The 26,513-nt window shown below is 39.1% G+C and overlaps 1 protein-coding gene across 1 annotated transcript; it reads left to right on the top strand.

Annotated features, from left to right (window-relative positions):
• Nucleotides 1-12,092: 12,092 nt before the first annotated feature.
• On the top strand, nt 12,093-13,145 carry LOC116252263 (FCS-Like Zinc finger 3-like). Its single transcript, XM_031626412.2, has one exon. It carries the CDS (start codon nt 12,245-12,247, stop codon nt 12,662-12,664), a length of 420 nt encoding a protein of 139 aa, XP_031482272.1. The 5' UTR covers nt 12,093-12,244; the 3' UTR covers nt 12,665-13,145.
• Nucleotides 13,146-26,513: the final 13,368 nt, after the last annotated feature.

The following is a 26,513-nucleotide window of genomic DNA, read 5'->3' on the forward strand; positions in this document are numbered from 1 at the left end:
GGACCAGTGCCACCAAAAGATGAATGTTATTTCCTCCCCAACTTGCTCAAAGCTCCATTTCTGAAAGATAAGATCATGAGGCCCCTGCATGTTGTCACATTCAGTGGTTCTGGCATTCAAAAGTGTGGACATTGTACATTAATGGGAAGACAGTGGGGGCGTTCTACACTTTCTAGCAAGTCAGGCATGGGGGGCCATTGCCATTGATGCCATGGCCATTCAGCCCCTCTCAACAGTCGCTACTTGCCCATATATTGCTCTATGCTCCACCTTGTCAAATCCTTGTGCTTCGGTTTGGAGGGGAAGAACCCAAGATTTGACAAATACTTGATCTTCAATATCAGAAGGAGCCAATTTTGATTAGGCCTTGCATTTATGAGAGTGAGCTGTGAGCTGTAGTTGAAGAAAATGTACAAAAAGATGCAGAAGCAAATTCATCTATACGTGCACATGCATCTACACTATCTTTTTTTTAGCTTTTCTGGGTTTAACGACACAAGTGGGTTGGATCTGGCAAGAGAGTTTTGTCATTTTTTCTAGCCGCACATCCGATCTGACATCGAATTGTTTGGTTTACTTTAAGATGTATCGGCTCCACCTGTAAAATAATAACAGTATGTCAGCATGCAGTTGTTAGAAATGTTTTTACGGCTCCCGAGCTTGAAACGTTAAGAACTTGTAAAAAAAAAAGTAAAAAAACACATTATATTTATGTGTGTGTGTGTGTGTGTGTGTGTATATATATATATATATATCACATCAAGAGAAAAATGGTGCTTCTGCTCTGGTCAGACCCGTGCTGCCAAGAATGATAGAAATTTAAGGAGGTTGAGTCCAATTCAAATATAGGACCTTATTGTGATGGAGCTATTATGAAAATGACTTCTTTGTTTGATGCATACATTTAACTAATCTTCGTAATCTAACAAGAGTCCTTCTAGAACGAACGTCTGAGACTGAGTTACTACCAAGCGTAGTTTCTGAAACTAAGTTTCGTTTAGGAAAACAATTCTAACTAGCCAACCCATGAACCATTTTTCCCAAAGTGGGCATCAATTCCCTGCTCTTGCAGTCTTTCAGTTTGCAGGTCGAGCTGATGAATAAATAATAAGTTCATGTTTAACCAACACTGTATTTTTGTTAGACTAGCTGCGCAATTAGCAGCTCATTATGCATAAATGGGTAATTAGAACAAACACCAAGCGTCAAGTCGGCTTGTTTTGCCCTGCCAATGCTTAGTTAACACGTAATATGAAGGTTACATGTAAGCTTGATAATGTTTTGCTGGTTATTCAATCTAATAGGCAATGAGGCAACTGATAATTAAGTTGTGACATAACTAATACTTGGATGACTACATTACTAGTCTAACGAGCCTTTATTAATTTTTTCTTAATTGGGTTAAGTATCGGATTAAGTATCAGGAACTTCATAACTTATATATGATTGCCCAGATCCTTAGTTGAAGTTTGATTTCCACGGATTGGCTTACACTGGTCAAACATATCCTGAAATATTTTGATCTTCACCATCGTCATCATATACATCAAGTAGGTGAAACAATCTTCAACATACGAAAGAAAGAAGCTACTCAAGTTCATTTAGGATAAAAAAGTGAAGACAAAAGATGTATAATTTACAAACTCCTCTATTTCTTTTAGGAGCAATCCCTACTTCAGGAAAAAGTTGTCCGCCAAGTCTATTCCTGGACAAGTGTAGTAGGATCGGAGTTTTGGATCTTGTGAGTCGGCAGGATGCAGACATGTCTAACTTTTTTTCTTTTTATAAAACTTTATCTTTTTCTTGTGATGAATTACATAAACATGATGCTCGATTGGAACATTAAAACAAAAAAAAAAACATACTAAGCATCCTCACAATTCCTATCAACACACAGAGCAACACAATCTCCCCAAGATCTACTCTTGTGAATATTTCAAACAAAAAGTCATCCTAAACAGTAATCCCCTAAAGCTGATAATGCCTTAGTAGATCCTAATTCCAAAGGATATAACTGCAGACTTCTGTTCAGCTAATGAGAAACAAAAGAATCAAATCAAGCAATAGAAAGTTGGTGTGTGATCTAAAAGCTGATTGAGTAATAGGGTTCTGAATGTCTTTCCCTAGGAAACCACCTTTAGGCCTTGAAGAAGGATGCATCTTATCATGGAGGGATATCTAATCATGTGTCTTTTGCAGAAGCATTGAACCCGTCATATTTCCTATGAAGCTTCATGTTCCCAAAGATCTATGTAGAAATTCATTTGGAATCTATATGGGTTTGTCCGGTCCTGGTTGGGATTGTTCCAATATACATAACCCCATCCTTCCCTACGCAAAATATGCATCTCACATGTTCAATAAGGTTGTCTACAAAAGCAATGAAGCTGGAGGTTTGCCTGGTCTTACATGATATATAATCCTATACATGCCGACAGCCTTCATTTTCAGATGAATATGAAAGCCCATACTGTGGTCCAACATGTGTTTGTTTCAAAGCTGCAAAACGTTCCGATTCAATGGCAATTCTTAGATACATGGAAGATCAGATCTGAATAAAATCTATGATCTGTACAACCAAAAAAACCTAAAAACCATATTCTAATCGTTAATTACATCGCTATTTGAAGTTGATATTGTTCCTGTATATCTTGATGTGCATCCTTCCCTTGATGCCCATCTCTTATTAAAACGGACAGAGTCGGCAAATGGTCTAAGAAAACCCATACAACGTCTAATTTTAGGCACTTCATTTTACTGCATGAGAGAATCCTGCAAGGAACCAAATTTTCAGGAATTTTAGACATTTGAGTTCTTTACCATTATCATCACCGATTTATATATATACCCACATAAAATGGCATGTATAAGAGCGATTCTCTACGTTTATGCACCAAATTTACCAAAACTTTCTGAATTCATCTCATACTCTGGCGAGCGTCAAGCTTAGATCTAGGCACTCTCCTAATTAAGTTGGGCGGATAATATAATCAACCATGTCACTTTGTTCAAATGATAGCTTCTAATTAAGCGGGTAGATAATATGATATTAAAACAGTTCACTTCGTTAAAATGATCTGGTCAATCACCGCCATTGCGGAGCAAAGCCAGAACTTTCAATATCACGTTACTTTCAACGAGTCTCACTAAAGTAAACAAGGAAGAGTCGAACTTAGATGAAAACCAATGGCACTGAGCATGCCAGACCAATTTAACAGAGTGATTGGGAGCATCACCACGTCTTTCTGTGCGCAAAAGTATGGCATGAGCACGTTGCTAACAAAAACCTTCATCCACCTGGCGGAAGGGTTTGAACTCAAGAATCGTTCAAGTCGAGGAAGCTCGCGAATAATCAATGTCGGGGACATCTCTCTGGCGTAATCTGATTGATTGGCACCTGAATTATCAACGTAATCTGCATGTCAAACTGAAACTTCAGCGAAGACTTCAAGAAACTTTCTGGATTCACTGTAGTCCCCCTCATGATCAGAAAAGATAAAGGAAGTTTCAAATGGTTGGAGTCCGCCTAACTCTAATTTGATCCAAGGAAAGGTATGAATTATGAAAAAAAAAAGAAGGAACTTCACGTGGATAACAAACCAATTCTATTGATGGAATTGGCTAAGTAATTTTAGGAACTGCCATAAGCTTGTTTCCAAATTGTCATCTCCTGTAATATAACTCTACAAGTTTGGATGGATGATGAGAACAAGAAACGATCATGTCTGTCTTGCTTGGCGTTTACTGACAAAGGAGGTGAACTGCGGCACTGTTTGGTGACCATCACTGTGTCAGCTTCCACTTTCTGCAGAGGATTTCAGGGGGACTGCCTCCATATCCCAACAAAAGTAGGCGGGTAGATGAAACCAACTTACGCACATATGCATGAGCTTAAGCATACACACACACACACACACACACACACTCTATTTCTCTCTGTCTTCCCCCGTTTTCTTATTAGCTTTCACAAAGCAGGATTCAGAGAGGATATCAGGTAATAATCGAATGATTGACAGAAACAGTTCTTGCATGAATATGTGTTCTGCTTACAGGCCAAAAGGGGCTTTAAACTGACGAAGTAAGAGTTGCTAAAGTAATTAAAAATTTAAAAAAATCTTCAAATAGTTAAGAAATTCGTTAATACTTGATAGATGGCAGTCTTGAATTTGGCTATTGAATCAGTTTTGGATTCAATTCAGATCTGCCCATTCAGGCCGCTTCAATCTGATATATTCTGATAACAATGATACAAAGGGCTGGGATGTGGCAGTCTGCCGGTGGTCGGAAATGATCAGCCGGTGGTAATTCGCCCATCCATGTTTCCCCTTGAAACTTTTTGAAAAACACCAAAATTTGTTTGGAAAATATTTCAAGATAAAAAAATTTTCTACATTAGAAAAGGAGATTTTTCCTTGTCTTGTTTCTGTACCATGTTTCCTATTTTCGTTCCCTCTATGACAGTCTATCGCACATCCCTTTTATAAATTTATCTCGTTCAATCCTTTCCACCATTGTTCCTATTAAGTACTTCTTTAACTCTGATCAACTGTATCAATATACTAAATGTTGTTTTTTAGAGTCACTAAATTACGTAACTAGAGAACTCACATTTGCCCACATCAGCCTCACAAAATTAGTTTAATATATATGTTAATATTTTGATACATTTGATTGTTATATATATAAGTGCTCCAAAAAAATTATAGGTATTAAATGAGTGTCCTCACCAGAAAAAATTTCTAGTGCGGCTGGTGTATTGATTTACTTTTTTTTTTCTCAACTATATATCTACCTTAGATCTACCATAGATGGACCTGGTTATATATATATATATCTGGGCCGTAAGAAGCAATTATGGCACAAATAATTGATGTCCTACAACTAAACTAAAAGTCTAAAAGTTGAATTCGATGCATCTTCTGTTTCTGTACATTACGGATATCACTTTTCATTAAGAAAAATCTTTGCACTTCAGCGAGCCAAGAGCCGGTACTAAGTGATTGATTTAATGAGGGTTTTGTTTATAAAGTTGAGCCTTTTCCCATCTTAGCTTATTCGCCTCATAATATGGCACTCGTCTGGGGAATCTTTTCTTTTTGAACCTTTTCAGTGAGTGGAGGCAAGTCATCAAGCTTCGCAGAAATATCCATCGATTGGAGTCCAAAATAATGCACATCAATATTATTGTAAGGAGTCCACGAATCAAGTAAATCACATCAAATGTTATGAACCTTGCTTGTGTTCATAATAATGCCCACGATTTTATCATGAATATCTACGCATGAAAGGTCGTCAACATTTAGGGGAAAAAGAATCAAGTTCCCTCATTTTTTTGTGCTGCCAAAAATGAATGAGGATATAAATTTATGACAGTGTCCTTACATAATGAATCAAATCATGTATGTAAAAACTTGCAACCAGATGATTCATGCTGTTGAACTGGTTCGAATGCAAGACCTTTACGTACGTAGTTTGATACCTCTTAACTTTTGATTCTACAATTAAAATTCTGAAAACAAAATTTCACTTCAACTTCAAACTGGAATTGGAATGAAAATCGAGGTTCTAATGTCTCTTTGTGTTTGATAGTCCGAAATTTTGATTCCAAAATTGAAAATAACGTGTTTAAGAAAAAGAATTGAGATTCTTAAATTGATGAATTAAAACCACCATGTCACGTGTACCTAAAGAGATAAAAAATTTCTAAAATTCTACAATCATAATTTCAATCTATAGATTGATCAAAATTCTGTAATTTTGGTTCAAGAATGAGCCTATAATTCTAGAATTAAAATTTTTGTTTGATAACGCAATTCTCATTTCATAAACAATGAGAATTTCAATTCTAGAATTTCATAATTTCGGCCTCATCAACTAAGCTTTATTACTTTTAACACCCAAAAAAAAAAAAGAATTCTAAGAGGAAACTTCTCAAGTGCTTCCACTTTTATTTTTTAACGGCAAAGCTTCGTGTCGGCCTGTATATGAGTGCATGACCATGTGCCAACATCTCCCACTTGCCCATGATAAAGGCGAAAGAATCTGTCTAACAAGCATTGTTCCTCACTAAGGCAACAGGCATGGAGAGAATCCCCTTAAACAAATATTGTTCCTTACTCTGCCAACAAGCGTGGGACTAATAAATTCATTAGGGTTTACCAGCCAAGCTTACGCCAGTTGCAGCAAACCAGGTTTCATGCATATAATATATGCCTGATTCTCTGATCATATTCAATTCCCAATGCATATATTTTTAGTTGGGAACCACTGGCTACTTAATTTAAGAATATGCACACGTCTGCACTTTGAAGTTGATTATCTTAAGCCAGTTTAGGTTAATTAATTTATACGTACAACTGAATTACATGGTTGATTTGATACAAACAGGCCTTGTGATACCGGAAATCGACATTCAAGAATCAAGGGATAAACAAATTTTAAATTCTGGGGATTTGAAGAAAAGGGCATTGTTTTACATCTGAAATCGATCATTATAAAATCAACCATGTGGCAATATTAGACTTATGTGGTTAAATTGTGGTTAGTATAACTTAGAAAACTTACATCCAATGGGGCACTTGCATGTATTGATCCTTTGTATAATTAAGCATTTACTGGATCCCCATTAATTAATACATCTTAATACATGGCGGGGAACACACGATCTCCAAGCTCAATTTAGGGTGGACACTGAACATAATCTCTGATTAGATGCATAAAAAAATTACTTGACATGCTGTTACACAGATCTACTGGCACGTGTGCTGGAGAATCTATCTAATGACACGGACCTATTGGCACGTGTTGACACGCACACACGGCGGACACTTGTCTGACCGCCACCTCATCGGTGGGCTGGATGTTCCAGTTGAGTCAGCTGCATGTGCTGTGCCACTCATGCAAATATATCTTAAGAAAGCGAGTCAGGTCGCTTATATATATATATATGTGTGTGTGTGTATGTGTGTGTGCGCGCCATTAAGTGGGCTCAGTGTTCCAACAAATTAAACCCAGAAAACAATGTAAAGAATTAGTAAGAAAAAGCATTTACTGCAGCTCAATTTACATGGCTAATAGAAGTCTCCCTAGTAATTGAGACGTTCATAATTGCCTCTTCTTGATTAGCCAACTTCTCTCAAAGGGCATCCCATTTAGGGATGCACAATGACTGAGCTGGCTCGAATCTACATATTGTTCAGCTTCAGCTTGAGTCGAGTTTTATAAGGTGAGCTTGAGCTTGTCCTGGTAAACCCATTCTGAGGTCGAGCTCGATTCGTTTAAGCTTGTGTCATTTGATTGATCATACATTTAAAGGAAAACGAAAAGCACAAACAAAACTAGTAAAATTCATCAAAAATTATTGGCATATCCCTGAAGATTAACAAGCAGGAAAGACATGAGCTCAATTGAGTTTTAATAAGTCGAGCTCATGCAACTCAAACTTGAGTTTTAACTGAAGCTCAAGCTCGACTCATTTAATAAATGAGTCAAGCTTATAAGAGCAAATATTCAACCATTGTTCTGCGCTGAAATTAATATTTGAACTGAAGAAGCTTTCCATACGATCAACGCTCTGAAGATCAAAGTGTTCGACAAGAAAAACATTGTGCTCATGTTCTCCTTTGGAAGAAAACGCATGATATGATCGTTTCCGACATTTGATCGATATATTTATAACTTGTCTGGTTGTATTGCATCCTGCACTCGTATTGCATCCACTGCCCAGTTGAGCGTAAATGCCAGCATTCTTGAAACACAGTGTTCTATTATGCAATCAAACAAGGTCTTAGTTACAAAGAGACACACTTAATTCTTTCTCCCATTGGCTTCCCTGCTTCTAATTCACGTCCAACTTCTTGAATCTTAATGCCTGTGCTAATGTAATATCTTTCAAAACTAATGTTCACTTCTCCACTTCGATTTAACTACAGCTTCAGCCAACTATGGCTGGAACAAGTCTGGTTACTTACTCCCACCTATATTAAAGAAGCAGTTGGGCTGTGAAGATTGGCTCAATCTCAGGCACATTTTTTGGAGTGTCCCTATTCTAGGGACCTTTGGTTAATGGCCGACCTATCTTCTGCTCCTCGTGCTCTTCAACTGAACAAGGGGCTCCTGGTTAAGTTCCTATGTGCATCTACATCATGCTCTTGCAGACCTGCCTTGAAGATGAAGCTTCATTTCACCTGAAACAGGGAGTTTCTAGAGAGCTTTCTATGTGCTTATGCCTATGCACACATACACATGAACTTACTTACTGGGGACTCTATACATGTTTCTATGTGTAAGCACATATAAATGCGTGACTTTCCTATGGACTCTCTAAAAGATTTCTATGTGCATGCACACATCTACACGAACTATGAACTTGATTACTGGCGCCATGCAGTCTCAATATCATGTGCCAACATCTCCCACTGGTTAAAATCAACAGTAAAAAGCAATGCTGGAGTCAAAAAAAAATTGAGAAGATTTTCGTGTTTGAGAGGGCACTTATATACATAACATAGCAAATATTTGAAGATATTTAAAATTAAAGCTCATGTGTGGCTCTTATAAAGAGTCGTAGACATGGGTCATTTTTCAAATATGCGAAAATTTTAAGTGGCGTTTCAGAAAACTTCATGAAATAACAACACATTTGACACCTCAGATGTTGTTTTTAAGAAAAAAATTAGTAAAATAGATCGGTTGCTGGATTTGTGCTCTGAATTGTATCGATCTTGCACCTTTTATGTGCATATATTCACATGCACGTGGAGTGGTACCATGTATACTTACCATTTATTTAATAAGATTCCTTATAATAGTTCTTTTTACTTTTTTTTTTCTTGCTTTTCTCAAAGGAATTTGCATAAATGGTGAGTGACATCAAAAAGCAGATCATTGATAGCTACCATATTTCAGTATATTTTTAACAAGTGATGGAAAAGTTGGGTGGTAGGGCAAAGCTCCAAACCACCTTCCCACAGGTTTGCCTGTTCTGCCGGATCAAAACTGAGGGCGTGAAGAGAGTGGGACCTGAATCTTTTTCCCTCTTTAATTTGTCTTTTGGGAAAAATATACGTGAACACTTCATTCTCTCCTGTTAAATATTCAATCATTAAGCGTGAATTGGCTTTTCACGACTCTTTTTAATTTGGTGGAAGACAATATCATTCAATTTCGTTGCCAGTTGCATGATATATAAAAATATATAGTTACTCTCTTTGAAGCATCCTTTAATTGAAAGATAATATCAATTAATCAAGTATTGCTGGAAATGTACTGCCATTGTATATTCATTTGAGAGGGAAGTCCTATGTTGGTAGTAAATGATACATGAGAAAAGTGCATGTCATGTCAATAATTTGTCCATAGCAAAGTCGCGCCCACTTTATGTAGCTTTCTTAGGGCTGTCAATGTGTCTGGGATTCCTTTTCTCTAGAGGACCCAACTCACACTCAATCTCTTCGTTTTCTGGCCACTTGAAAGGAAAACCTGAATCCAACTTGAGCAGACAAGTGGGTTCGGCACTTCTTTTTCGGATGGAAAACTTTTTCTTAAAGAAGCAGCCATGGCAGTATATAAGAAATGCGCATTTGCTTTGATGTGAGTTCTCCTTCATTTGGAACTTTGTGTATGTATCATTGTCACACAAAAAAACTTATTCTTTCGAAAAAAATATGTTGAACACCTTCAAAGTTAAATAAATCACCCAAAAACAACAGCAAAAAATTGTTGTTTTGTTTTTTAAGCTGAAAAGAAAAAAAAATGTTTCTTCGAGCTTTTTTTCATGTTTTTTATAGTTTTTTTACATTGTCTTACTAGCTTCTCGTATTTTATTTTTCTTGGAATTTTTAAAATATATAAAAATTTTACCGGATTTTTTTGCATTTTTGTCTCGTTTTTCTCAAGCTCCCCATATTATAGAAGAGAAAAAACTCATTGTTTGAAATTCCAAAAACAATATTTGTTATTATGGTGTTTATGTATCCAACTTTCCATTAGAAAACATTTGGGGTTCACTGCGAGTCAAAAACAGATCCCAACCACGCCATAAAACGATAACAGGATCTGGATCTTGGATCTTCTATGATCTGTTGAAGTTAAGCAACCAGGTAATCAAGGAAATTGACTGCGAAAGGTGCGGGGATTTTGAGGTAATCTTGATGTTTCGGATCTGACTCATCACCTCTTCCTAGCTGATCTGGATCTGACAGCTCTGTCTCCCCATTTCGGAACCAATAATGCAATCTTGGGCGGTACCATAATTGACAAATGATGATACCACCCCACAACGGCTCTATTAATGGTGCCATAAAAATATTTTTAAAATACTAAAAAAATAACAATGCAGCATATTAACCGGCATTAAACCAAAGTTTAAGCAGCATTAGGTCCAAAAAGAATCGACTAATAATAAAAATGTCACAGCTAATGTTCCTTCGGTCGGGGAACACCTGTATAGGTTTTATCATTGCTTTCAAGAGAATCTGGGACTAATTGAATAAGGCTATATTAATGCACTAAAGTTGTTCTGAGCTTTAGACTCTACGTTGTTATAAGATTGTGATAAAAGAAAGACCAAACAAGCTGCTCGCTTACGAAACCTGAACCCCCTTTTTTTTTTTTTTGGCACTTTTTATATTTGTTGTAAAAAACTTGAGAAGAAAAAAATCCTCAAAAGAACTTGTTGTATGTTAAAACTGTTAAATGGAAAAGAAAAAAATTACTTTGTTACAATTCTCACTACATAAGAAACAAGTAAAAAGCTAAAAATAAAAAAGTACAGTGTACTGAAATGCCCCATGTGAAAAAGGAAATGCCAATAATTTTGTGTCTTGGGGCTGCAAGCTGGTCGGATGCGGTAGGGAGAGCTCTCAAAAATATATAGATATATATATCTATATATCTATAGATGGCTTCCCTAAAACCGGACGTTGGATTTCCCATTCAGACCCGACCCGGATCCGTTGATGCGCCCCTCGTTCCAACTTTCTCGGGCAGCAGATGCGCTCGCTCCTTCCACGAGGGCGGGCAGGAGAGAGGAAGTGAGCGGAGCTGGCCCCCGCGAAGGATCGCCACGGAGATGAACGGTCGGCAGAGGTGGCAGGGCGAGCGTGTGCCACCTGCCCGAGCGGTCAGGTGGTGCCGTTTTTGGGGAACCATGACATCGATGGTGGTGCCCAACCGGAAACCAGCGGCGTCCCCTCCACCAAAGGACGCCCCGTCCCTTGCCAAGTGGACGCGACCCCACCCCCTCCGTTACCGTCTGCTGCCCGTCGCCGGCGCCCGGATTTCCCCTGCCCGTTGCCGACTAGGAATGACGTGCCGGTCGTCTTGTCACGATAGGGACGCCAGCCCAGCACACAGACGGACCCGTTTATCGCTTCGCTTCCTACGGCCATCTCTTCGGGTCCAATCTTGGATCTCTGATATGACGGAAAGACCCGAACTGACGACCCAAAATCCTTTTAGGCATGTGCATAGCAGAAAATAAACGGGTCCAGATATCCAAATGGATGGCGATTGACGACCCGGTTCCAGCCGAGGGGACCGAGACTTTTAAGCCGCGTTCCGGACGCTTTGTCCGTGCCTGGTCCTGGGGTGACCGGGTGGAGTCGGTTAAGTTGACGTCAGCGTCACGTGGATGGCAGATGGGCAGGCACTGGTGGGCACAAGGGGCAAAATAGAATACCGCCTGGTTTTTCACAGAGCTGCCGGTTTCCAGGTGGGGTCCCCTCCGGGCCCTCCCAGGAAGCCACACCTGTTTCTCCCGAAAATTACAAACATATCACTGGAGCGCTAGATCAAGCCCCGGCATCCAGACCAGCAATTAGCATCGAATTTCTTGGAATGTATCTAAAATCTTCTAAGATGATGATAATGTATGAATATGAACAGGGCCGTTTTTCCTGTGTTTTCTATGTCCAACCAACCGGAGAAATGCGACTCAAAGCATACAAGCGATGGCACGGTTTGTAATATACTCCATGATGAAGGGTGGTTCGGTAAGGGCCTCTCTTGATCACGAAAATTATAGAAGAGAACCAATAAAAAAGAGGAAGCTCACGGAGGGCACTCTGCCCCCTGTATTGCTCTCGTACCACCCTGGTTTTCTCCGACCGAGCTGCCTATATATTCCCTTCCCTCCCCTCCGTTTCTTCCTCCACTCCACTCCTGCCACTCTTCTCTTCCGCTTCCTTCCTTCTTTCCGTTCTTGCTGCTTTTTTGTTCCCTTTGCTTTAACCAGCCGTTACCGATGGCCTACAGAGCGAGGGTTTCGGAGAGGAGCCACAGGGAGGCGGGGATCCTCCAGGTTTCCGGCGACGACGAGGGGGGTTACCCCAGGGAGTTCACGACCGCCATGAGGGCGTACAGGTCAAAGCGGTTCTACGACGTGAGGGCTGAGCGGAGAGTGTCCTTCCTGAAGGCTTGCCACCTCTGCAGGCGGCCGCTTGGTGAGGGCGACGATATCTATATGTATAAGGGCGATACCCCGTTCTGCAGCGAGGAGTGCAGGCAGGAGCAGATCGAGCTGGACGAGGCCAGCGAGATGGCCTGGGGGTCTGTGAAAGCGATGCAGAAGAAGAGTAAGGCCTCCCTCGCCGAGCAGCAGCAGCAGCAGCAGCAGAAGTCGGATAGCTTCCGGGTCCGGGCCGGCACCGTCGCCGCTGCGTAGGGTCGGTCGCTTAGGCGCCGCCAGATTTCTCCTTTCTACCTATAAATATAGATCACGGGAAGAAAGAAAGGACTTTGAAAACCGATGCAGAGAGTAAGAAGATAAAAGAAAGGCGAAAGAGAAGAGTCGCCGCAGCAAGTGTTCTGAAGAGCTCATTTTTTGCGGCGGAAGTCCGGCGAGTTTCGTTTGATCTTTTTCGGCCTTTTTCCGGCGGGGAATTAGAGTGAAGGATGAGCGGCAAATCAGGGATGAGGAGCGGTTCGCTCGGACGAAGATGCCCTCTTTTCCTTCTTCTTTTTTCTTTCCCCCCTTCCGCTTTCCTGTAATTACGCTGAGATGATGGGAGAGCGCTTTTCATTATTCTGAAGAACGGGCAAATTGTATAGAGCGTCAAGAGGGCTCAGGGATCGCCCTTCTGTATGTATTCGACCTTTATACCCTTGAGCTTGTAAAAAGTTTCACGTTGCCCTTTCCATTCTCATTCTTGCCTCCGTTCCTACGTGCTCGTCGGCTTTCTAGTCTTTTCCACGTAACGAGATTTCGTTATTCCGCTTCACTCCGGCCACGTTCTTCACCGTCAAATGGCTTTCTAGTCTTTTTCACGTAACGAGATTTCGTTATTCCGCTTCACTCCGGCCACGTTCTTCACCGTCAAAGCGACGTAACCAAACTAGGATTCCGTTTCTCTGCATCTTCCTTTTTATTCTTTCACAAGCTTTCTCCTCCAGCTTCAGAATTCATGGTGCCTATAAATTGGGTCTCGGCTTCGCCATCTCGCTCTCGTTTCGTGAAAGGGGAGGCAGGCGGGCCTGTTGAGGAGGGATGTGTGTGCGTGCGCTTTGGCCCCAAGCGGGTGGGACCAAGCCCTGCTGTTGTTGCCGGGCCTGCGCGTAGGTCTAGACGTGTTGTCGATTTGTGGCCCAGCCATGGTCTGGTTTGGTCATCAGTAGAGGCCTGTGCTCCTGGCCTCTGTGAGAGCTAAGTTTTGTTGGGCAGGGCAAGACGAGTTTTATCGGGCAGGTGGTTTTTATTCTGTGAAACTCCCTCTGCGATTTTCCATCTCCACAAGAAATGAGGATTCTAGAGAGGGAGAGCGAGAGAATCTGTTGCGTAGGTGTGGCCTTTAGTAAATCTTTCGTATGAAAACCTTTCTTTTGTTTGTGTGCATGTGAAACTTGAGAGACAGGGAGAGAGGGATGATAAAAGCCTTACACCAGATGAAAATTCCTCATATAAAATGCTTTGTAAATGTTGTTTTCATAAACTCATGGATGAAATCCTTCGTCAATGTTACGAGAAACGAAAGCAGTGCGAGAGTTTCTCCGTGGGTGACGAACAGTCGAACACCAGAAACGGAACCATCTTTTTGTGATTCTGAAGAGATGCCTTTCTTCTATTATTTTTCAAAGAGAGAGAGTGGGGAGAGACAGAGACCCTACAAATTTCCGATGTTGGTTGTTCTTGAGAAAAAAAAAAAAAAAAATCTTCCTGAGAGAAAGGGTACGAGCTTCTGTTCGTCAACGTCGGAGTTTTTCTCTTCTGGAAGAGAGCGAGAACCACATACCGAGGAAGAACCGCTTCTTACGGTGCCTCCGGATGAGAAAACAAACGCGATGTTATTTTTCCCGGGAAAAGCAGATCCCATTTTCCACCGGCGATCGAGTGGCGCCGTGCGCCTCCTGAGTGAGGCGCGTGTGCCTTGCCTCTTGAAGAAACCCCGTCATCAATCAATTTCTCCATCATTTTTCTCCTCAACTTCCTGCGGGCGACGTCTCCATCACCTTCTTTGTCGTTTCCTGTGACGCTGATAACTGAAAAGAAGTTTGTGAAGGCAAATTTTTTCTCTTTTCTTTAAGAAGGGAAAGCGAAGTCTTTTCACCAAAGCGAGCGGATCACTAGTCTTCATCTCTCTCTCTCTCTCTCGTACTTCTAGACTTTTTCTGCGTTACCCTTTTTTCTTTAACACTAAATAAAATGAGAGGTAGAATGGTAATCACTGTACATGTATCTAAAGCTACTCATGGTAAACAACAGAACTGAACAATCCTTTTGCAAAATGAACTTAGAGAAATCAAATTTTGTCGATTGTAGATCAATCAACTTGAACATTTTCAAACAGGAGAGATCAAACAAAGAAAACCCACATCAGCTTCCCCTGATTTCTAACCAGAAGAGGACCAACTTGGAGCGTACAGGCCGATACACGCCAACATCAGTAACAGTAAAAGAGAAGCAATCCTACTTCAGCATCATATGGTCCCTCACATTGCAAGGAGGTGTGGGCCTTTTGTTGTGGCCCATCTGAATTATTTAAAACCCTTGGAAGAATGCCTCCATACTGTGTGCTCTGCAACTTGTGTAGCTCAGTATTTGATGTTTACCAGAACACTTTATTGACCAACTAGAGAGCTGCAGAATGAGGCCAAAAAGGGTAGGTGTCATTGATGGGTATGGTGGTGGCTTTAGCAGGAGAGGAGGGCTCACCATCTCCCATTCCATCAGAAGAAAAAAATAAAATCAATGGTGGTGGCCTTCCCTTGGACTCATTCATCTCTGCTTCTGGTTGCATCATCCATTTGTCTTCTTCCAAAAGGATGTGACCCATCAAAGTTTTCAACTTTGTTTCAATGCAAATTATCTTGTGACATTGTCTACTGCCCTTTTCTGTTTTTGTCTTGGGCCCTTTTCTTCTTCTTCCTTCAGCTGATGTTAGATTGGATGTAAGTAGGAATATTATATCCTGAATCTTGACACAAATGTCAACATTAAGAAGGTTTTTCCTTTTTTTGCCCATTGATATTATCAGTGATAAAAGGAGACAATAAATGTCTAGTTTCAAAGTATAGAGTCTTTTTTTAGCTAGACAAATGCTAAGAACTTGTTTTTACTATAGTTTACATTTGTTTATGTTCTTAATTCAAAGTATAGAGTCTTTTTTTAGCTAGACAAATGCTAAGAACTTGTTTTTCCTATAGTTTACATTTGTTTATGTTCTTAATCATCTCAGCGATTAAAACAATCTGAAATATGATCTTACGGACGAATGCCAAATTTTTGGACGTTCCATGTATTTTCATTGGAAGGACATGCTTTAAACATTTACGGCCTATTCGACGATAGTTTCACTCCTTTTCTAGCCGGTGTGAATTGCTCTATGATTACATTTATTAAGGAGAAAAATTAAATTCGTTCAAAGAATGAAATTAAGTTTATGTGATCTTCATCTCCTTCCATGCTACAAAGAGACTTACGGGGACGAGTAAAAAAAATCCACACGGGCGAATCAGGGCTTCGCTTTTCTGGAATCTCGAATTCAAGTATTTGAAATCCCTTATATAGTATTTGCCATTTAGTCATATCTGATGTTAGCTATATCAAATCATTTGATTTGGATCAAAACCCCTTTTAAATGAAATCTTCAAGTCCCCTGATTAACCAAGGTCATATATAAGAGATGAAGTAATCCGATAATTAAGTTCAGCATGTTTACGTTCACTTGTGCATAGAGACATATGAAAGCTAACTGGAACATGTCAAGGGGGCTGGTGGTGCATAAAGCACCTCAGCCCATGCTTTCTGGATTTAAAAGGTGGCAGGTGCACCAAACACTCAACTTGGTCTCCAGTCATAAAGATCACTCACATTATAAAGCAACTCTTAACCTTAAGATCAAAAGCAAAGGTATATATATATATATATAATGACTACTCTCTCATCTAAGCAAATAAATGGTTGAAAAAAAAACAAAAAAAAAAAGGTGTACACTATTATTAAATGATAAAAATATCAACTATTCACCAGAATATTAAATGATAAAAATGTTGATCACCTTTTTCTTTTTATTTTTTCTTAATCATTCATTCTATTGAATTGAACAGCCCCGATCAAATGACAAGGTAATTCTAAAAAACCAAAGTCACTATAATATATATATATATATATAAGGATTTATGGTGCTTTTAACATTGATTTGTAGTGTATTTATGTCTAAATTTTTAATTTTTAACCATTTGACATAATCTAACATGTAACGAATTCCTTACGCTCAATGGATCGTTACTTTTGGTAACATAAAACTTTGGTGCAATGATGTGAGATTTGAAACTGCTATCAAAAAAACAAAACCAACCCATTGTACTGAACCCGATGGCTAAAAAAGGAACCATCCTTGCAATTTTACTCACTTACTTTGAAAATTGTGTGTACGAAAAGAAGGTATATGGGTCCACCGGCAAGTATAATTGGAGACTTCTTTTTTTTCGATCGGGAGAACTTTTTTTATTTTTTTTCTTCTTTTACCTTCACGAACCACAACTTTGGTCGAAAAGACACCATAGAAACTACGGGAAAGAACTTTGCAAATTACTTCGTGCAAGAATTAACTTTAACCCACTTTTCTTTTATAAAAATATATCCTACATGTTCGTGCCCGATCTCGTGTCTGCCACTTCCTAAATAAATAAATTTCAAAATAATAAAAAGAAATGCTTGAAATATTCAAGAAACACTTAAAAAACTGAGATCATACGCTACTCTTCTATCGATCACGCCAAGACGGTGGGACGAAATTCACATGAAGCCCGTCTGTTGAGGCCACAAACCATATATATATTCACAGAATATGCAACAAATTAATCTCACCCGTTAATCAATTGAGCCGTCCACTATTCCAAGAACTTTTCTAGAAAACATAATCATGTAACCAAACAAAAGCTGGACGTCCGAAAAGGTTGATGGCATCGGCCATGGCTGCGTGCAGTCTGATCAGGGAGGGAGGTCGAGCTCGAGCTCATCATCTTTTCGGATCCGAAATTGGAGCAACGTCTGGCTCTTCTACAGTTCTCGCTCTTTCGTCGGTTAGAGTAGATCTTGTCGTTAATTGAGTTGTCGGATTCGGATATAAATAGAAATCCAGAACTGTTCGGTTCCGACGAAACCACCGTTTGTTCTCGTGTATACATGCATATAGAATATGGGAGAAAGTCTCTGGAGATAAGGACGTGCAACGCCAGACACGTACTCGAGGAAGAAAGCCCAGTCCCACCTTCTACATCCATCCTTATCCCTTCCCTTGCAGACTTTACTTACATTGATGATGATGACGACGATGGTCGGGGGGAGAGAGAGTGAGAATGGACGTTATTACTGCGGGCGACTGCACCACAGATTGTTGCAAAGCCATGGCTTCCTCCATCCCAACATCAAGAGAGAATTGGTAAAACCATGGACGATCCCTTCATATACGTGTCCTTTTGAAACCCCACCGTGAGACACCACCCCCTTGTTTGTCTCTTTTTCCACTATATTATGTGTCGTAGTTATCGCAATCGGCGATGCTTATGGCAAAGGGAAGCCATGGTAGGAAAGAAAGCGGAGAAGCAATCATGGCCGCCGCTGAAATTTTGAAACATGAAGCAGGAAATTAAGTTGCAGCTGCTGTTATTTTGCGGTGATCGTAGAATCGTTTGAAATGGTGGGCAGGCTGGGAGGATATGCAGATGAATACAAAATGATACAAAGGTTAAGGTTGTGCTTATAAGTAAAGGAACGGATAAGGATGAATTCATCTGAGTACATGTAATGGTGTAAAAAGAAATTGAGAACTAAAAGCGGAAGCTGAAAATTAAAGCAGTCACATCCTGCACCGCTGCTGCTGTGAACCAACAAAACCATCTCAAGGTGAAGATCAGCTCACTGAATCCCAACTTGGTCTGTTTGATCTTTTAATTATTGGGTTTGTGTAGCAAGAATGTTGTTGAAGATCTGAAGATTTTGCAGAGCAACAGCTCCATCACTGAGAAAAGTCTGCTAAATGCTAACCACAGCTTGTCATAAAAAAAGAAGAGTTATCCCTTATATATATATGGGGAGGAGTTCAACAAGTCTTCGGGCAGCCGTTGGGTTGAAGTTGTCATCTGAATTTCTCAACAAATTTTAGACTTCGTTTCTGTAGTTATCACGCGTACATTAAACAGATTCCGGCGATTTGAGAATCGACTGCAATCAAATCAAATGGAACACATATATGCGTTGAGTTCATCCGCCAGAGAACGAGCCGGATTGTGTTCCTGACCTGCATGAAATTAGAGGATGACAATGATCGTGTCTCTGCGCCGTTTGCGTTCACGATGAGCCATGAGCCCACTCGCGTATTTTCATGTAAGGATCTTGTCCCTGCTGGAGCACCTTTTTACAGGACACAGAGAATCAGTCATGTTGAAAACCTTATAAAATTAGCAACAGATAGAATTTGAAACTTTTAAGATTCGCAGGATCTCTTTCTACTTGGTGCTGCATATATTAGAGAGATGCAAGATCTCTCTCCCTCTCTTTTTGGGTATTGGCTGATTCGGTGGCTCAGCTAAAACTTTGGTGGGAGGACCAGAGATGTATAAATATTTTAGAATTAGGGAAAGACACTAACATGTACATGCATATGTTTATATAAAAGAGTTTTTGAAAAGTTAGGGGGGGCAGCAAGCCCCCTGTGGCTTATACGTAATCTGGCTTCGCATGCACTGGCCTATAGTAAAATAAAATGATACGTGTGAACTTTTAATATAAAAGCTTTTTCAAAGCAGAAAGTACGCCTGCCCTGTTCATTTCCGTTGTCATATTAGTTGAAAAAGGACGGCTAAACGCTGACCACAGCTTGCCGTATTTTTTCTGGTTCAGATCATTGCATGTTTTGTCATTTAATTTCAATATTTGTTCTTTGAAGCGCAAGTAATGGCCCATTTTTTTGGGAGGGGTGATTTAAAATTTTATACAGGAATTTTTTCCAGGTCCATTAAACACTTGAATTTTTCCCTATACATATTTTCTGTGCCCATCAAATGCATTATGCAAGCTGAATTTCGAATGGTAGAAAAAATTTCTCTTGAACCCTAGTCCTTGAACTTTTTCCTTGGCAAAAATATCCACAAGTTTTTTCCTGTGTGCATCAAACACCCAAAATTAATGTCATATAAGAAAAAAAGAGACAACTAAGTGATATTATATATATATATATATATATATATATAATGAGCCAGATTGTCTACCTGGAGCTGCCTGAAATTACGCCATGACGATTGTTGTCTCCATGTCTCTGTGTTGTACAACCACTTGCATTCCTTTTTTTGGTTGGTTCTCGTCCCTGTTAGACCTTTCACAGGGCACAGAATCATATTGAAAAGTATCAGCAATTATATATATATATATATATAAAATCACTTTTGAAACTTTTAAGATATGCAGGATCTCTTTGTACTTGAGCTGTAACATATACGAAGAGCTCTCTCTCTTTAGGTATGGGCTGATTCAGTGGCTCCGCTAAGATTACTTTGTGGGGAGGACCACAAACGTGTAAATTTTATAATTCTCGAAGAAGGGCAGTACTACTGATATGTACAAGTATAATATAATATGAAAGCTTTTGGAAAGTTGGTGCTAACATGCCCCCCATTGCATGTATGTGGCTTCGCACTGGCTTTTACTAGAACGAAATAATATGTAAGAACTAACTTTCTAATCTAAAGAAAAATCTTTTATAGCTGATACGATTTCATTCATATAGTGTGTGTGTTTGTATGTGTGTGTGTGAGAGAGAGAGTGAGAGTGCGTGTTTGTCTTTCAATAAATTAATGTTTGCAAAGTTAATCATGGCAAGAACGAAATGTAATGATAACAGATTGGCACGATCTGATCGCATGTAGACACGTTTTTAAAAAAATGCATGTCAAAAAACAAAGGGAGTTCATCCGAATACTACAAAAGGGAGATCACTGACATCCAAACTGAAGCATAATGATAAGGACGACACCCTAGACTCTGTAACTTAAAAGAACAATAGCAACACTATGTTACTATCCCAAGCACCTGACCTAAAATTGATTTAGATTCCTTGGATACTTTAAAAAATGTTTCAAGAATCTATGTCACTTTTTGGGCAGATTCATGAGATAGTAACAATGTGTTACTTACTTATGCTAAAAAGACTCAAATGAACAAGGGGTTAGATAGGAGTTTGAGTTCTCCTATAGATAGTAAAATGAAATACTCTTTTTGTTTACCTAAAAATGAGTCTTTTAGCAGTGATACGAGTAACAAACTATTCTCTGTCTTTTCCCAAAGATTGAAGCAAATTTGCATAACTGTTTTATGAATTTGTCTCAATCTTTAAAGCAAATACAAACGACTTTTACTAAACCTTATTCATTAGTTGCAATGGCAAGCTTCTGCAGCTCACGAATGAAAATGTGCGGGTACATATAGCATGTTTTAATGGTGTAGCTGATGTAGTCTCAGCAGGAATATGGCAATACAATACATAAATGAAAATTTTGGTGTGAAGATGCAGGGAAGGGTGGACGATGAGACGTTTGATAACTGATAATTGGATCATGGATTATTGGGTTATTTTAACTTGAATTTATGGGCATGATCATGACCCACTTAAGAAAAGAAGGGAAACCGTTCTGAACCGCCTCTTCCCCCACTATAAAGCAATGGGAACAACCAGGAGGAGGATGGTAAATGACTCCACAGCTCCCTCTCTAGAAATCCCATCGCTTAAGCTATTGGCGACTAAATTGTGATTCGCCTTTTATGAGTACTTGTTACGATGATTGCATTAGCCGCTAAAAGGGGTCATTATAGCGAATAAATTAGCCTTAACCATTATTAACATTGACGACGGAAATTTCGGGTCATCCAAGATAATATAACAAGCGACAGATTTGTTAGTCACATAACATAATATTGGTGATGTTCTACCCAGTAGCTAAAACCTTAATAACAGTCATGAACTGTGGCTTATTTATTAGATGACAGGATCTCATAAAAAAATAAATTAATTAATTAAGCAAATTCTAGAATAGATAAAGAGACCATTCATTCAGAAAAATGATAGATTTCATTATCATGGAAACTGTGCTTACACTTTACAATAACACAAATTTTACTTTGCTTCCTTTTGTCAATATGGAAATAGACATATACAATTTCGACACTATTGCAGCAAATGTTGTGTTGTCACATTTGCAAGTGCTGTGATCAGTTGCAATATATGCTCTGTCCTCTTGATCTCTCGAAGTGCACAAGCTGCTTCATCATCATCCTCAGTAGGGCTGCACATGAGCTGAGTCGAGCCCTAGCTTGGCCAGCTTGAGCTCGAGCTCAACTTGAACTCCTTATAACAAACTCAAACTCGACTCGACTACACAAAGTCGAGCTCGAACTCGACTCGTTTAACTCATTTAATAGTTTAGGCGTTAACTCGTGTAAGCATTAACTTGTTTAACTCTTGTAACTCGTGTAAGTGTTTAACTCATGTAACTTGTGAAAATTTGTTTTTACCCAAAAAGTTAAAAAAAAAAAAGTGAACCAGTTTTATCAATATTATATAGAATACTGGTTGGCGAGTCGAGTTGAGTTCCTGAAGCTCGAACTCAACTCATTTATCGTTTCAAGTATCTTTTTAAACTCGAACTCGGCTCGTTTATAAATGAGTTGAGCACATGCCGAGTTTTTTTCGAGTCAAGCTCGAGTTGGCTCGCCTGACATACAGCAACCTACGACACCCTGGGGGCATTTTGCTGCTCCATATACCGTTCAATCAACTCTCCTTGTCTCGTCTCAGCCAATTGATTACCTGCAGTTAGTAAAGAGAAGTGAATCTATAGAGAATTTATGCTGGGAATAACTTAAATATCTACATGTACAAAATAATCAAAATAGTCCATACTTACAAAAAAGAGAGAGGAATGTAGATACTAAAAGTATATATGGCCCTAGCCATCCTTGAAGCTCTTAACTGAGCGGCATCCATACATGTCCATGTATTTACACCTGTATACAAAAACCTATAGGATCAAGTCAATCATCTTAAATGTGCCCACATAAAAGTTCGATTACTTTTGTGTGGCTCAAAAAGAATAAACTACATAAACAGATGGACACACTTACACTTCAAATTCTTCTAACCAAAAACTTTTGGTTTAAAGCTCCACTCAAACTCTATCGGATCTTGAGCTCCATCCACCTGAACTCATGAGGGCAAGCTTCAGCATAGTTCAACCTCAAAGCAAGAAGCTAGACTTACAGAGCGTGCCGCCACAATATGCAAACATGGAAATTGTTGTGCAACCAAATCAGGAAGACATCCTGCAGAGCTAAGTCAAGTTGATTTTTCCCCCAAATCTATGCAACTTTATCAAGGCTTCTGTTCAGATGAGCACCTTCGAATAAGCTTCTAGCCCATGAAATGGAATGTTCAAAAACCAGAACCAATCAGCTAGACCACATGAATCTGTGAGTCTCTGTAAAATAAAAAAGCATGCTGTTGTTGTAATCACAGTTTTAAAACATGAACAAAGACTTCCAAATGCCACCAGTGGCATGAAAAGAATCGGAAACAAATCTGAAAGTGCATCGAGCCCAATTGTCGAAGCAAAAAAGGTAATAAATTTGTTTTGATACTGAAAATAAAAATGCAACCTAAAAAGGTTTAGAAAAAAATATTTTGATTTCTGAAGAATCTAAAACTCAATCTTAGCTGAGTTGAAGGCGGCCTGCTACCCACCCAGGCCTCGATGCAGTGCAGAACTCCGGAGGCATTTCGGGCAGTGGATAACCTTTCGTTCACCCACAAACACAAGAACTTTTATTAGCTTATAAACTCAGTTTAGTCTTACAATTAATCAAGTGCTCCAAATTGAAAGACGTTTGAGTTCTTCTTGGGTTCATTGTTAACAACAGCGACCAAGAGAATCCAAGACTCGAGAATCTAGAACTCTTGAGGAAATGAAAATTGAGGCATCCATGGCCTTGGTTCTTCCGAACTTCCTCGACTTGAAGGATTCTTTGAGTTCAAACCCTTCGCCAAGTGGATGGAGTTTTTGTTAGCAACGTGGTCATGCCATACTTTTGCTCACAGAAAGACGTGGTGATCCTGCCAATCACACTGTTAAAACGGTCTGGCAATCCCAGTGCGGCGGTGCCATTGGTTTTCATCTAAGTTCGACTCTTCCTTGTTTATTTTGGTGAGATTCATTGAAAGTAACGGGATATTGAAAGATCTGGCTTTGCCCTGCAATAGCGGTGATCGACCAGATCATTTTAACAAAGTGATTTGTTTTTATGATCATATTATCTACCCACTTAATTAGAAGCCATCATTGGAACAAAGTGATTCGGTTGATTATATTATCTAGTGCCCAATTTAATTAGAAGCGTGCCTAGAATTAATCTTGACGCTCGCCATCGTATGAGTTGAGTTGAGAAAGTTTTGGTAAATTTGGTGCACAAACGAAGAGACTCGCTCTTATACATGCCAATTTATGTGGGTGTCTATATAAATCGGTGGTCATAATGCTTAGAACTCAGATGTCGAAAATTCCTGAAAACTTCCTTGCAAGATTCTCTCATCCCGTAAAATGAACTACCCAAAATTAGATATTGTGTGGGTTTTCTAAGACCATTTGCAGACTCTGTTTGTTTTAATAAAAGATGGGCTGCCCAAGGGAAGGATGCACATCAAGAGATAAAGGAGCAGCCATACTGTAACGAAATCAACTTCAAATAGGGATATAAGTACACAATTCGAATATGGTTTTCAGGATTTTGGCCTTTTTGGTTGTACAGAACACAGATTTTGTTCAGATCTGATCTTCCATGTATCTTAAAATTAACATTGAATCTGAGCGCTTTGCAGCTCAGAAGCGAAAACACTCTGGACCAGTGAAAAGGAAGGGTGTTGGCATCTAAATAGGATTATCCATCATATAAGACCGGACAAACATCCAGCTTTAGTGTTTTTGTGGGCAATCTTATTGAATATGTGATATGCATATTTTGCGTTGGGAAGGATGGGGCTCTATGTATATTAGAACAATCCTAACCAGGACCGGACAAACCCACATAGGTTCCAAATGAATTTCTACTGTAACTCTGGAAACGTGGAGCTTCACAGGAAATATAGACAGGTTCAATGCTTCTGCAAAAGTCACATGATTATATACTCCCCATGCTAAGATGGATCCTTCCTCAATGCCTAAAGGTGATTTCCTAAGGAAAGACATTCAAAACCCTATTACTCAATCTGCTTTTAGATCAGACCCAACTTTCCGTTGCTTGATTTGATTCTTTTGTTTGCTATTAGGATCCACAAAGACATGAGCAGTACTGCTTAGGCTGACTTTTTGTTTGAAATATTCACAAGAGTGAATCTTGCGGAGATCGCATTGCTTTGTGTTCTGGTAGGAATGGTGAGGTTGCTTGATATTTATTTTGTTTTAGTGTTCCAATCAAACATCATGTTTATATAATTCATCACAAGAAAAAAATAAATAAAATTTTTTGTATTCGAAAGTTTGACGTCTGCATCCTGCCGACTCACAAGATCCAAAACCTGATCCTACAGTTGTCATGGAATAGACTTGGCAGACAACTTTTTCCTGAAGTAGGGATTGCTCCTAAAAGAAATAGAGCAGCGTGTAGATTACACATCTTTTGTCTTCACTAGTTCATCCAAAGGAACTTGATTACATTCGTTCTTATGTTGAAGATTGATCGCCTAGTTGATGTGTATGATGAGAATGGTGATGATCGAAATATTTTCAGGATATAAGGTTGGACCTAAGCATAGAATGCCAACGGATATGGATCTGAACTTGATCGAACTGCAGAACTGAGCTAGCCAAAACCCGAGTGAATTCATCTACCACGTAAGTAAGCCAAGTTCAAAAAAAGAAGAACCTGAAGTCGTTCATTAAGGCAAGTTGAACTTAATCATCTCGATGGTCTAAGTATAATTAACAAGCTAAGTGAAAAGCTTTGTGAAATAGTTTTTAAGAAGAAGTCAGGCCCGTTTCTTGTTTGTTTCTATTCTGAGATCTGAAATCATCATTTTCTGAGACATATCATCCAAACAAAACAATGGATCTTCACATTGTGTAAAAATGTATATTTCAAATCAACTTTTTCATGCCAAACCGCTGATCTGAGAGGGCGGAGGAGCCAGGGGTCAGACTTGCATCTATAGATCTCATATCACCAAGGAACTCAAATCCCCTGTTAACAAACATGCCAAGGTATTGGGGATTTCGGTTGTTGAGATAAGATCAGAAACATACAAATATTTGATACCAAATGCAAGCTTTTCCTCTCGTTGAAAGCCGTCCCTTTTATCCTCGTTTCGAAAAATCCGATTCTCTCAGCATTGTCATATTGTGAGGCATGATTTACAGACGTGTATATCACGGAGAAAACAAGAATCTTACTAGTATTTCTAATATTGTCCAAGTGAGCAACCAAGCTTCAGTGAATTAACAAAAACAACACAAGTTTCGAAAATGATCGTTTTATAATCTGTTCTCTTATATACTTCAAGTGACTAAATACAAATATTCCAACATGAATATGTTTCTGAATAGTTTAGCATCCTTCTGTGAAACATTTCTAGCATTTGATGCAATTAGTTTGCAACTCTAATCACAGTCAAGAGATAATACAAAAATAAGAAAAAATGCCTAGGTTCACTTTCACTCGGTTATCAGAATTTTTTTTTTCTTTTTATTCCTTGATTTTGCTTTAAAACCAACCTAAATATAGATAATTGACAAATCGATTCTTGTCTAATTTGGATATATTATTAGTTCCATTTTAACATTTGTACTTCTTAAGTTCATCCTTTGTTTAATACCGAGGGCACTTGTCCGTTGCATAGAGTTTATGACGTAAAATTTGCTTGCACAGCCATTTCACTCAAGAAATTTGATTGGAAAAAGTTAATTTTATTACCAACCAACTTGGTTGGTTAAAAAGATAAAAACAGCTACATGATTGGATGGACATGTCAACGGACAGC

Source organism: Nymphaea colorata, chromosome 4, assembly GCF_008831285.2.
Source record: "Nymphaea colorata isolate Beijing-Zhang1983 chromosome 4, ASM883128v2, whole genome shotgun sequence".
Lineage (NCBI taxonomy): Eukaryota > Viridiplantae > Streptophyta > Magnoliopsida > Nymphaeales > Nymphaeaceae > Nymphaea > Nymphaea colorata.